Here is a 13077-nt window from a genome sequence, read left to right as displayed (position 1 = left end):
CCTGCAGACCTCTCTTCAGAGCTTTGGGAAAAGCCTTCCTCCAGCCTGGGGTCTCTCTTTCTTCACCAGTTGTTCCCTCCTTGCAGCCTGTTTTCCACTCCCCTGGCCTGCTTACCGTATCCAACAGCCTGAGCTGATGAACACCCACAGATACCTTGGAGGTTCTCGCTTTAAATCCCTTATTTTACAGAAACTGAGGCCCTGAGGTGTACTCACTCCTGGCCCAGAAGCCTTTGTGCCACAGCAAGCTCAGTGGCTGAGGGAGCCCCGCATGAGGCGGTGGAGCCTGTTGACTAGGGACGGGATCTTCGGAGCCCCACACACCCTTGTCCAGACCCAGCTCAGCCACATACTGGCTGCATGACCTGGACACGTTACATACGTAGTGTCTCTGAAATCTGTTTCCTCATCTTTAAATGTGGGTCATAAACTTAACTTCAGTGGTTGTGAAGATGAGAATAATGCATGTTAAGTACAGAATGAGGCAGGTGGTAAGTACTTCCATGGTGCCTATTTTTATTAGTCTCTCTTCTTCTAGTCTTTCCACCTAAAACGCCCCACTGCTGCCACCTGTCAGGGGAGCCAGAGTGAGCACTGATGAAGGATTGAGTCTTATTCTCAAAGCTGGGCCAGCTCCCCTAGTTTCCCAAAACCCAATCTACTGAGGAGAAGTTTAAGGATAGGACCACTGGGGTCCCTTGGACCTGTGTTTTCAACTAGCTTGGGGTCCAGTGGCTGCTGACAGTGGATTATGCCAAAGGAAGATTCCTTCCGTTCCATGTTTCCTGGATCCTCTTACCCCCTCATTTAGTGGGTTCCCCAGGCCTTGGTATTTGCCCCTCTCTCCCTGGCCATCTCTGTGAGCATTCTCTCCCCTGGGGAATGGAGCCCATCACAAGGCTTCAGCTATGCTCCACCTCTCGAGTCTGCTTCTCATTCCTTCATCTCAGCAGAGCTCTGGACCTGACTTCCTCCCATATGCGTATTTGTAGCCCTGGACACCTCCACTTAGATGAGTATTTCCAAGAAATAACAATCTTACTTTCCATCCAGCCTCCACTTTCCGCTTCCCTATTTCTTTTAGGGGCACCATTATTCTTCCAGTCACCCAGACTTGAAACCCCAGGGTCGTCCTTGACCCCTCCTTCCCCTCCAATGTAGATTCCGTAAGTGTTGAATTGAGTATAATCCAGCAGGTGGTTAAGCCTGCATATTCCTGTACCTGTCCTTCCCTAGCGACACCACCCTTATTCACGTGTGGCTCACCTCTTTCCTGGTTTACAGCAATGGCCGCTTCATTCTTCTGCATCCATCTGCTATACACTGGTCTTCTGAGAGCATTGTTTTCATGACATTAATCCTTGCCACAGAATCTTTCAGTGGCTTTCCATTTTCTGCAGGATAAAATCTAGATTCTTGGCCTGGCTGGCACTCAAGGCTCTCCATAATCTCGTGCAGCTCTGCCCACCCTGCCTTTGCTCCCATGTCATCCTTGCAGACCTTCTCTCCAGCCAGCCAGGCACCTTGACTGACCTGAGAATCAGTCATACTCATTCCCGATGTAAGCTCATGGCATTCCCCCCGTCCCTGAATGCCTCTCTTCCTCTCTTTCTCCAGTCCTGTTTCTCCTGCCTGCTTTCAAGTTACAGCCCCTGTCCCACTGCAGATCCTCCTCAGTCTTCAGCCTTCATCCATCTCTTCTCCTGAATAGCGCTTGGGATCAGCATCTAGCCAGGGCCCTGGGCTGTAACTCTTGCTCGTGCATCACTGTCCACCCTCCTCCCCCCCACCAACCCCGGCACCCTGGTGTGAACACAGTTGGTGCTCACTTCAAACAGCCACTCCCTGTTTCTTGAGCACTTTCAACCTGCAAGGCACAGGATTATACTTAACAGTCTGCCTCCTCAGTGTGGCCTCCTTTTCTTCCTGCTCTTTGGAGAAGAGGGCTTTAGAAATCAGGACAGTTCTGAGAAGACTCTGGGGGTTGGGATGCAAAGAGATTGGCCTCTCAGGGCTGCCTAAACCATTTCTCTGCTCCTCTCCAGCCTAAGTGAAGGTGGCATGTGTTTTTGCCTTACACCTCATCTCCCCCCTTCTTCATGTCAGCTAATGGTTATTCAGGAAACTTATCTCAACCCGCTGGCCCTATCCCAAATCTTTAGGGCAAGGGTCATGAGAACGATGTCATGGTCATGTGACTGCTGCCTATACCTTGCTCCCTCTGCTACCCTAGTCCTAACACTCTAAAAAGCCAATTGTGTCCCCTGCTTCCAGCTCACCTGGACAAAGACCTGAGCAGACAGGTGAGCTTCTCACCTTTGCCTTTGGTGAGCAGTGACCACTGGATTCTACCTGCTCAGCACTAATTGCCTTTTTTTTTTTTTTTTTTTTTTGTGGTACGTGGGCCTCTCACTGTTGTGGCCTCTCCCGTTGCGGAGCACAGGCTCCGGACGCACAGGCTCAGCGGCCATGGCTCACGGGCCCAGCTGCTCAGAGGCATGTGGGATCTTCCCAGACCGGGGCACGAACCTGTGTCCCCTGCATCAGCAGGCGGACTCTCAACCACTGCGCCACCAGGGAAGCCCTAATTGCCTTTTTCTTTCCCACCTGCTTCTGCTGGCTCTCTCCTTGGACGTTCTCACTTGCCTTTATCTGTACAGTGAAGGCTGGGGCTAGGCCTTAGGCCCATTACGGAGTTGAAGTTCTTGCTGGTTAGGTCCAGGTGGGGTCCCCAGGCTGAGTAGGTAATAACTCCTGCTCTGCTCACAGATTTTCTCCTGATGGCTGACTCTCAACCACTCCTCTCCCTTGATGGGGACGCCGTGGCTGCAGAAGCCTTGCTCCAGGATGTGTTTGGAATTGTGGTGGATGAGGTCATTCGGAAAGGGACCAGTGCCTCCGAGAAGGTGGGTCTTTTCTCCCCCCCTCCTCCTGCCCATCAAACCTGGCTGAGAACTTTCCTTCTCTGTCCAGGCTTCTCCCCAGAATTCATCACTCTCACCGTGTGCCTCAGGGATTACATACTGGGCCAGACTCTGTTTATTTACCCTTGTTCGTGTGTTGCTTGGAAAATATTCCTAACTTGCTGTAAGTGCAGCTTGCTGGTGTCTTCTGTCTGCTGAGATGTGGTTTGGGCAGCCAGTCAGCAGGGTGCCTCAGCGCCCCCAGAATCTCCCGCTTCTCCTCCTAGGTCTGCGAGTGGAGGGAGCCGGAGGAGCTGAAGCAGCTTCTGGATTTGGAGCTGCGGAATGAGGGGGAGTCGCAGGAGCAGATCCTGGAGCGCTGCCGGGCCGTGATCCGCTACAGTGTGAAGACCTGTGGGTCCTGGGTCCTACGGGGAGGCGCGTCTAGAATTTGTACCCAGCTCCACTCTGAGCCCCTGTCCCCCTTCTCCAGGTCATCCTCGTTTCTTCAACCAGCTCTTCTCAGGGTTGGATCCCCATGCCCTGGCCGGGCGCATTGTCACTGAGAGCCTCAACACCAGCCAGTGAGCCATCCCAGGGCCCCTTTGCACAACCCCGAAAGGATTTGGGTTTGTGGGAGACACACTCTGTGGGTAGGAGAGGAGAATGGTGCTTGTCCCCCTGTCTTTTCTGGGAATCTCTGCTGGCAGAGTCTTTCCCCTCGTACCCTTTGGGCTTCCTTTCCCAAGCTTTCTCATGCCTCCTGGCTCCAGTTTTTTCTCATCTTTTCCTCCCTTGTTCTTTTTCACCAACTCAGTCCTCTCTTTGGACCCTCCTGTCACTTCACTCTGTCCACCTCCTCTCTCCAACTCCTCGCAGAGTCTCTCCCTGTCTCTTTCCCATTCTCATCATTCCCTCTCCTGGCAGGTACACATATGAGATTGCCCCCGTGTTTGTCCTCATGGAAGAAGAGGTGCTGAAGAAACTCCGGGCCCTGGTGGGCTGGAGCTCTGGGGATGGCGTCTTCTGCCCTGGTATGTAAACAGGAGGGGGACCTTTCTTTGGCCTTTTCAAGGATTCCTCCTTCCCCACTGTTCTCTTGCTCTAAGCTGGCAGGGAGGGGTGATTCTTCTTTGTTTCTTCTCCAGCTGGGCTTGGGCCAAACCAGAGAGAAGCTGCCCAGTCCCCTGTATCCCTGTGTTTGCCAAATAATACATGGGATCAGTGCCTGCTGTCCTGGCGGGGGGTGGGGTGGGGTGGTGGATCCTGGGATCAGCCCCGGATTAGGAGGGGGAGTCAGGGGATGTGCAGATCCCGCTGTTCTGGGTTACCAGCGTGCCATTTGTCGAGCCCTCAGAACTCGTGGCCTGGTAGCCAATCACTCGTGCTTCTTTGATCAGTTCTTCTGGGTGAAGAGGTCAAGAGAGCCAAGCTCCAGTTTTGACCCACTGCCCCTCCCTCTTGCCACCACCCCTTCCCTGTGACAGGTGGCTCCATCTCCAACATGTATGCTGTGAACCTGGCCCGCTATCAGCGCTACCCGGATTGCAAACAAAGGGGCCTCTGGGCACTGCCGCCCCTGGCCCTTTTCACATCAAAGGAGGTGGGAAGAGGCACAGGGCTACCCTGGGCTCCCCAATTCTAATCTCCAGCCAGCTGAGTCCGAGACCTGTCAGATCCTCTGCCTGCTCAGACCCATCTCTTCGGAGACCAGCCTGCCCCCAGGCGGATGTGCCTCCTTCCAACCAAGGGGCTGTGTAAACACTCCCCATTCACCTTGCCTTCTGTGTGGGGGTAGCAGAGGGGCATCCAGGGCAGCGTACACAGTCCACACCCAGTATGGACCATGGACCAGCAGCATCAGGGTCACCTGGGAACTTGTTAGAAATTCAGAATCTCGGGCCCCAGCCCAGACCTACTGAATATGAATCTGCATTTTTTTTTCTTTTTTTTTGCGGTATGTGGGCCTCTCACTGTTGTGGCCTCTCCCGTTGCGGAGCGCAGGCTCAGTGGCCATGGCTCACGGGCCCAGCCGCTCCACGGCATATGGGATCTTCCTGGACCGGGGCACGAACCCGTGTCCCCTAGCATCGGCAGGCAGACTCTCAACCACTGCACCACCAGGGAAGCCCCTGAATCTGCATTTTAACCAGACACACTGGTGATTTGTAGGCCCACGAGTGTTTCAGAAGCCCTGGTCTACAGTGTCTCATCTGTTTGACCAGTCTTTCTCCTCCCCACCCTCCCTGCCCTCTGCCTTCCTCCACAGTGTCATTACTCTGTCAAGAAAGGAGCTGCTTTTCTGGGACTTGGCACTGACAGTGTCCGAATGGTCAAGGCAGATGAGAGGTGAAGGTCCTTCTGTCTGCGTGTCTCAGACCCAGCCTGGCGCAGTGTGCCTTCTCATTGCCAGGGGCTCTGGCCTCTGGAGCACACCCCGGCGGACTTCTCTCCCTGCTCTGTTCCCACCGATTGCCTGTGCTGTCTACCAGTGCCTGCTAGAGTCTCCGCCCTGTCCCCTGAGATCTGTTTACCCCTCTTAGGGAAAAATCAACACTGTGGCTTCTGCATTGCTAACCGCACACTACCCTGCTCTCGACAGTTCTGCCGCCCAGCCTAGAGAACCTATTCCTCCCCTACCCACTAAGTTTTCTTTTCCAGAGGGAAAATGATCCCTGAGGATCTGGAGAGGCAGATCGGTCTGGCCGAGGCTGAGGTGAGTGAGTGATGGGTGCTGAGGCAGTGGAACAGGACCCTTCTGTTCCTTTCTTGGAGGGTTCTTTGGCCTGTGCCTACTCAAGGCTCCCCTCATCCCTCCCCTCGATCTCTGTGCCCGTTTCCCTGGTGGGCTGAAGTGATCTCTGGGGCGCAAGGACACTGTAGTCCTCCTGAGACCCATGGGCAGTATCGGATCCCAGGGCAGGGGCAGGACTGATTCATTGAGTGGAGGCCCAAGGGGCACCGCAGGGAGGATGTTGGGGACCTGAGGTGTAGCACAGAAGGTTTCTGTGAGCTGGCAGGGTCTGTGCAGGAAGTTTAGGAAGATGTGTGGGCCAGTGGTGAGCAATGCGGACTTGGAGCAATGGGAGATGTGGAGGCCCCTGCACGCCCCTCCGCACTAAGGGACATGGGAGCTGCTGCAGCCGTCTTGGAGGGCGTTTCAGCACTATCTATACCATTTTTATTTACTTGTTTATTTATTTGTTTATTTACAAATATTTATTTATTTGGCTGCTGCGGGTCTTAGTTGTGGCATGCAGGATCTTTTAGTTGCGGCATGTGAACTCTTTTTTTTAAAAAATTATTTATTTTTGGCTGCATTGGGTCTTCGTTGCTGCGTGCGGGCTTTTCTCTAGTTGCGTCGAGAGGGGGCTACTTTTCTTTGAGGTGTGTGGGCTTCTCATTGTGGTGGCTTCTCTTGTTGTGGAGCACAGGCTCTAGGCACGTGGTCTTCACTAGTTGTGGCATGGGGTTCCCCCTTGCGGGCTCTAGAGCGCAGGCTCAGTAGTTGTGGCGCACGGGCTTAGTTGCTCCATGGCATGTGGAATCTTCCTGGACCAGGGCTCGAACCCATGTCCCCCACATTGTCGGGTGGATTCTTAACCACTGCGCCACCAGGGAAGTCCCATGTGAACTCTTAGTTGTGGCATGTGGGATCTAGTTCCCTGACCAGTGATCGAACCCGAGCCCCCTGCATTGCAAGCACGAAGTCTTAGCCACTGGACCACCGGGGAAGTCCTGTACCATTTTTAAATGTATCTATCCACTGACTCTGTGTCCTGCTGCTAGGATTAGTCTATAAATCATCACAAGTGCTTAGAATTGTGTGCACTGGAGCGAAGTGTAAACTTTAAAAAAAATTTTTAAATATCCATCAATAGATAAATTATGATGTATCTGTGTCAGTTTCTTCCTTTGTAAAACGAGCAAAATATAGAACTTATAGGGTTGTTGTAAGGCTTAAATGAATTATGTGTAAAGCACTTAGAACAGTGAAGCAGTAAATTAGTATTAGCTGCCATTGTCATTATTGTTATTATTGGAGTAGTATGCAGCCATTTAAAAGAATAAGATGGGACTATATATATTAACATGAAAATACCTCAACTATGTATTTAAGTACAAATTAAAAAATATGTATATATCTCCACATGCAAATGGTTGCAGCATCGGTTTTTGAGAAGACTGTTCTTTCCCCAATGAATTGTCTTGGCATCCTTGTTAAAATCCATTGAGTGTAAGTGTGAGGATTTACTTCTGGACTCTCGGTCTATTCCATTGATCTGCATGTCTATCCTATAGACCACATTGTCTTAATATAGCTTTGTAGTAAATTTTGAAATCAGATGTGTGAGTCCTCCAACTTTGTTCTTTTTCAGGATGGTTTTGGCTTTTTGGGTCCCTTAAACTTCCATTTGAATTTTAGGATCAGCTTGTCAATTTCTGCAAAGAAGCCAGCTGGGATTTTGATAGGGATGTGTTCAATCTGTAGATCCATGAACATGGAATGCCTCCATTTATTTAGGTCTTCTTTGATTTCTTTCAACAGTGCTTTGTAGTTTTCGGAGTATATGTTTTACACTTCTTTTGTTGAATTTATTCCTAAGTATTTTATTGTTTTTTTTTTTTTTTTTTTTTTTGCGGTATGCGGGCCTCTCACTGTTGTGGCCTCTCCCGTTGCGGAGCACAGGCTCCGGACGCACAGGCTCAGCGGCCATGGCTCACGGGCCCAGCCGCTCCGCGGCATGTGGGATCCTCCCTGACCGGGGCACGAACCCGTGTCCCCTGCATCAGCAGGCGGACTCGCAACCACTGCGCCACCAGGGAAGCCCTGTTTTTGATGTTCTTATAAATGAAATTGTTTTCTTAATTCCATTTTTGGATTGTTCACTGCTAATGTGTAGAAATACAACTGATTTTTGAATATTGATCTTGTACCCTGTGAACTTGCTGAACTCATTTATTAATTCTAATAGTTTTTTTTAGTGGATTCCTTAGGATTTACTCGGTATAATATAATGTTATCTGTAAATACAGATAATTTTGCTTTTTTCCTTTCCAATCTGGATGGCTCTTATTTTTTTTTTTTACCTAATTGCCCTGCTAGAACCTCAGCACAATGTTGAATAGAAATGAGGAGTGTGAACATCCTTGTCTTGTTCCTGATCTTAGGGGGAAGGCTTTCAGTCTTTCACTATTGAGTATGATGTTAGCTGTGGGGTTTTTTGTAGTTGCCCTCTATCAAGTTAAGGAAGTTCCCTTCAAATACTAGTTTTTTGAGTGTTTATATCATGAAGGAGTGTTGGATTTTGTCAAATGTTTTTCTGTGTCTACTGAGATGATCAATAAACCACACTGAGATGTGGGTTTTTTTCATTTTTCTATTGATAGGATGTATTACATTAATTGATTTTTGGATGTTAAACCAAGCTTGCACTCTTGGGACAAATCCCACTTTGTCATGGTGTATAATTATTTTTATATGTTGCTGATTTTATTTTGCTAGTGTTTTGTAGATTTTTATGTCTATATTTAGAAGAGATATATTCTGTAGTTTTCTTGTGATATTTTGTCTGGTTTTGGTATCAGGGTAATACTCACTTCATAGGATGAATTCAGAAGTGTTCCGTCCTCTTCTTTTTTTTTTTTTTTTGGAAGCTAATGAAGAGCTGGTATCAATTCTTTTTTTAAAAAATTAATTTATTTTTAATTTGTTTATTTTTGGCTGCGTTGGGTCTTTGTTGCTGCATGTGGGCTTTCTCTAGTTGTGGCAAGCGGGGGTCTGCTCTTTGCTGCAGTGCGGGCTTCTCATTGCGGTGGCTTCTCTTCTTGCGGAGCACGGGCTCTAGGTGCGCGGGCTTCAGTAGTTGTGGCTCATGGGCTCTAGAGCGCAAGCTCAGTAGTTGTGGCACACGGGCTTAGTTGCTCCGCGGCATGTGGGATCTTCCCAGACCAGGGCTCGAACCCATGTCCCCTGCATTGGCAGGCGGACTCTTAACCATTGTGCCACCAGGGAAGCCCTAGCTAGTATCAATTCTTTTTTTTTTTTTAAACATGGAACGCTTCACGAATTTGCATGTCATCCTTGCGCAGGGGCCATGCTAATCTTCTCTGTATCGTTCCAATTTTAGTATATGTGCTGCCGAAGCAAGCACTCAATTCTTTTTTTAATGTTTTGTACAACTCATCAGTGAAGCCATCTGGGCCTGCGCTTTTCTTTGTAGTAGTTTTTTGAATACTAATTCAAGTTCCTCATAAACTGTTGTACTATTAGGATATTTAAAATAGCATTTTGATCTTCCAGTAAGACGTTCAACTTTTTTGAAAGATTATGAACTTTGGAAATAGACCATCAGACAGACCTAGGTTTGAATTCCCTCTCTGGAGTTTCAGCTTGGGGGCAGGTTTCTTAACTCCTCTGAATCTCAGTGTCCTCACTTGCAAATTAAATGGGACAGTAACATGTTATAAGGTTGCAAGGGCCCAGGTCAGGCATGTGAAGAGTTTATAGAACTGGATCTCAGCACCAGGCTCTGGGTAGCGCTTGAGATGACTTCATAGCCTCTTTCTCCCTCTGCATTTTTGCCACAGGGTGCTGTGCCATTCCTGGTCAGTGCCACCTCTGGCACTACCGTGCTGGGGGCCTTTGACCCTCTGGAGGCAGTTGCAGACGTGTGCCAGCGTCATGGGCTGTGGCTGCACGTGGATGTGAGTGGTACCCGGGCCTGAGGATGGGGTGGGCTGAACTGAGGCCAAGGCCAAGGCCCACATTGTTCCTTTTGCTCCACAGGCCGCCTGGGGAGGGAGCGTCCTGCTGTCACAGACACATAGACATCTCCTGAATGGGATCCAGAGGTGCATACAGCCCCCTACGCCCTGAATCTCACCCTTCAAATCCTTGATCCAGAGAGTAGTCTTGGACCAGGGAGCTCAGATGGTAGTAGGGGAAGGAGGCTGGTAGGAGGGAGATTGGAGAGATGGTTGTTGGGGCTGGGAGGTCAGACATCAGACCTGGAAATTCTTCTGCTGGGCCAGGGTGAGACCGCAGCCCCTTTTACTGGAGATCTGGAAAGGTTGGGGCTCTGGTTGGGCAGCTTGAGTGGGAGTCAGCTGACCCTGCTTTGCTGTGCCAACCCCAGGGCTGACTCCGTGGCCTGGAATCCCCACAAGCTCCTCTCGGCAGGCCTGCAGTGCTCAGCTCTTCTTCTCCGGGACACCTCGGTGGGTCTGCCCCTCCCCCGCCCTGGCGCCACCTCCCACCCTGGACCTCTGTCTTCTTTTCTGTCCCACCTGAGAGGAGCTCGTCGCCTTACCATGTTCTCCTTACCATGTCATCTGAAGCTGAATATCTGTGACCACCCTAATTCCTCGTAGTGGGCTCCCTCACTCCCCTGTCTTCCTGCAAAGGAAAAAGTTCCCAGCTTAAGTCGTAATCAGAGGGATCCTGGGTCATTTGGGAAGAACTCTGAGTGTTGGAAGAAAACCCGGAGAGAGGGTTTCAGTCAGCTGGCAGCCGTCCCATCAGTGCCGCCTGGTTCCAGGGAAAGAAGCCTGTGGACTGAGCTAAGAAATGGCCCAGTGCAGCTCTGGAGGAAACCTCGGCGGGGAGGGTGGGTCTGACTGTCTCCTCACCCTCCACAGAACCTGCTCAAGCGCTGCCACGGGTCCCAGGCCAGCTACCTGTTCCAGCAGGACAAGTTCTACGATGTGGCTCTGGACACTGGAGACAAGGTGGTGCAGTGTGGCCGCCGCGTGGACTGTCTGAAGCTGTGGCTCATGTGGAAGGCACAGGGCGGGCAGGGGCTGGAGCGGCGTGTGGACCAGGCCTTTGCCCTTGCCCGGTAGGAGTGGGGGCGGTCCCGTTTCCCCTCTCTGGGCTCCAGCCCTGCACCCCTTTCCTGCTCTTAGCGTCTCTTGGGTCACTCTGGGTTGCTTTTGTTTCTGTATCTCTGCCTTTCCTCCCCCACCCATGATGTCTCACTCTGTGCTCACAGGTACCTGGTGGAGGAACTGAAGAAGCGGGAAGCTTTTGAGTTGGTCATGGAGGTATGACTGACCTTGTACTGTTTTTCATCCCCCGTCCCCCCACCCCCCAGCAGAGCCCTGGTTGGGGAAGAGGGGCAGTGAGAGGGGAACGGTCCCCCTTCCTCAGCTCACACCTTCCTCTTCCTTATTCCTCCCAGCCTGAATTTGTCAACGTGTGTTTCTGGTTCGTGCCCCCCAGTCTGCGGGAGAAGAAGGGGAGTCCGGATTACGGAGAAAGGCTGGCTAAGGTAGGCAGTCTCTTCCCTGCTCTGGTTAACCCATTAGGGAACCGATGCAGCTGGTGTGTTTCCGCCCCCTGCTGGCTGTGAGTGGCATGGCAGTTCCCTTGGCTAGTCTTGCTCCTGAGGTGGGGACCGTGAACGGGAAGACAACGCCCACTTGTCCTCATTTCTGTGAGCCTGGGAATGGGGGACAAGGTATGCTTCTGGAAAGTAAGAAGAAGACGGAGCAGGGCATTACAAGAAAAGTCACCAGTGTGCAGTACATAGATCCATGGTGTGGGGCATTCTGCTGGGAGCTCAGGCCCAGGACAGAGATGTGATGCAGAAAGATCTTGGAGTTTTGCTCACTAATGCTGGGGACAGAGCAGCCCTGTCAGGCCAGGAGGTATGTCCTGGTCGCTAAGGACAGATCGGTACTAGGTGCTGCAGATGATACGAAAGGACGAGAATGTTCTTACCCTTAAGGAGTTATTTCAGAAAACAAGCGTTACCTATTTGAAACCAGTGCGTTCAAGGCAGTCTTGGAAATTACATGTTAGATCAGGTGTCCCCAACCCCCGGGCCACGGACCAGTACCGGTCTATGGCCTGTCAGGAACCGGGCCGCACAGCCAGAGGTGAGCAATGGGCGAGCGAGTGAAGCTTCATCTGTATTTACAGCCTCTCCCCATCGCTCACATGACCACCTGAGCTCCGCCTCCTGTCAGATCAGCAGCGGCATTAGATTCTCATAGGAGCTTGAACCCTGCTGTGAACTGCGCATGTGAGGGATCTAGGTTGTTGCTCCTTATGAGAATCTAATGTTTGATGATCTGAGGTGGAGCTGAGGGGTGATGCTAGCACTGGGGAGCGGCTGCCAATACAGATTATCATTAGCAGAGAGGTTTGACTGCACAGAGACCATAATAAATCAATTGCTTGCAGACTCACAAAACCCTATCAGTGAGTGGCAAGTGAGAACAAGCTTAGGGCTCCCACTGATTCTGCATTATTGTCAGTTGTATAATTATTTCATTATATATTACAATGTAATGATAATAGAAATAAAGTGCACAATAAATGTAATGCGCTCGAATCATCCCAAAGCACCCCCCTCCCCTGGTCCGTGGAAAAACTGTCTTCCACAAAACCGGTCCTGGATGCCAAAAGGTTTGGGGACCACTGTATTAGATCACAGGGTACAAATCAAAAATGTTACAGGAATTCAGATAGGGGAGAAGAAGGTGTCGAGGATGATGAAGGCTTGAAGTTAGACCGAAAAAGCAGTGTCGAGATTCAGTGAAAAGTCAGGATTTAGCAGAAAATGGCCCATGTGGTAACGTGGAGAATGGTGAGACGTGAAAGAATGCAGGAGGTAGAGAAGGTCCAGTGGGCTGGATGTGGTGGCAAGGGTAAACTGGGGCCACGTCAGGATCCGAGCTGTGAGTTGCTGTCTCTGGAAGGTGTCTGGGTGGAGGGAGGTGCAAGTTGGGGAACTCACCCCCTCACCTGACCCCAGGCTGCAGCTGGAAGGTCGCTCCACTCCTCCCACAGGTGGCCCCAGTCCTCAAGGAGCGCATGGTGAGGAAGGGCTCCATGATGATTGGCTACCAGCCCCATGGTACCCGGGGCAACTTCTTCCGCATGGTTGTGGCCAACCCTGCGCTGACGCAGATGGATATGGACTTCCTGCTGAATGAACTGGAACAGCTGGGCCAGGACCTCTGAGCCGCTCCTTCTTGCTGCTAGCCTGGACCCCTCTCCCAACCCTTACCATCTCCCTGTATCCCCTCCCCGTGTTCTCAAGAACAACCTCTCCAGGAAACAAAGCCGTCTTAATTTTTATGTGCTTTGACCCACTAACTCTCCTTTAAGTATTTGATATTAAGAGAATGTTTAAATAAATGATAGTATATCCATATGATGGAA

The 13077-nt window shown here is 50.8% G+C and overlaps 1 protein-coding gene across 4 annotated transcripts in view; it reads left to right on the top strand.

The window, feature by feature from the left end:
* Positions 1–13077, top strand: part of CSAD (cysteine sulfinic acid decarboxylase) — a 26824-nt gene extending 13747 nt beyond the window's left edge. For 2 of the 4 annotated variants that reach the window (XM_082636615.1, XM_082636614.1), the window contains exons 2-15: positions 2770–2906; positions 3191–3317; positions 3397–3487; positions 3831–3937; positions 4391–4506; positions 5173–5252; positions 5565–5619; positions 9495–9611; positions 9694–9758; positions 10043–10124; positions 10545–10744; positions 10898–10949; positions 11087–11176; positions 12703–13077. In XM_082636615.1, the coding sequence (XP_082492741.1) occupies positions 2781–2906; positions 3191–3317; positions 3397–3487; positions 3831–3937; positions 4391–4506; positions 5173–5252; positions 5565–5619; positions 9495–9611; positions 9694–9758; positions 10043–10124; positions 10545–10744; positions 10898–10949; positions 11087–11176; positions 12703–12876 (1482 nt within the window). In that variant the 5' untranslated portion in view covers positions 2770–2780 and the 3' untranslated portion in view covers positions 12877–13077. Of the gene's footprint in view, positions 1–2769; positions 2907–3190; positions 3318–3396; positions 3533–3830; positions 3938–4390; positions 4507–5172; positions 5253–5564; positions 5620–9494; positions 9612–9693; positions 9759–10042; positions 10125–10544; positions 10745–10897; positions 10950–11086; positions 11177–12702 lie in introns of those variants that run through there. The other 2 variants (XM_082636616.1, XM_082636617.1) reach the window with 2 other exon arrangements.

The sequence above is a fragment of the Mesoplodon mirus genome (assembly GCF_964341445.2).
Source record: "Mesoplodon mirus genome assembly, chromosome: 11".
Taxonomy (NCBI): domain Eukaryota; kingdom Metazoa; phylum Chordata; class Mammalia; order Artiodactyla; family Ziphiidae; genus Mesoplodon; species Mesoplodon mirus.
Note: the sequence above shows the minus strand (reverse complement) of the source record. Positions and strands in the feature narration are given on the sequence as shown.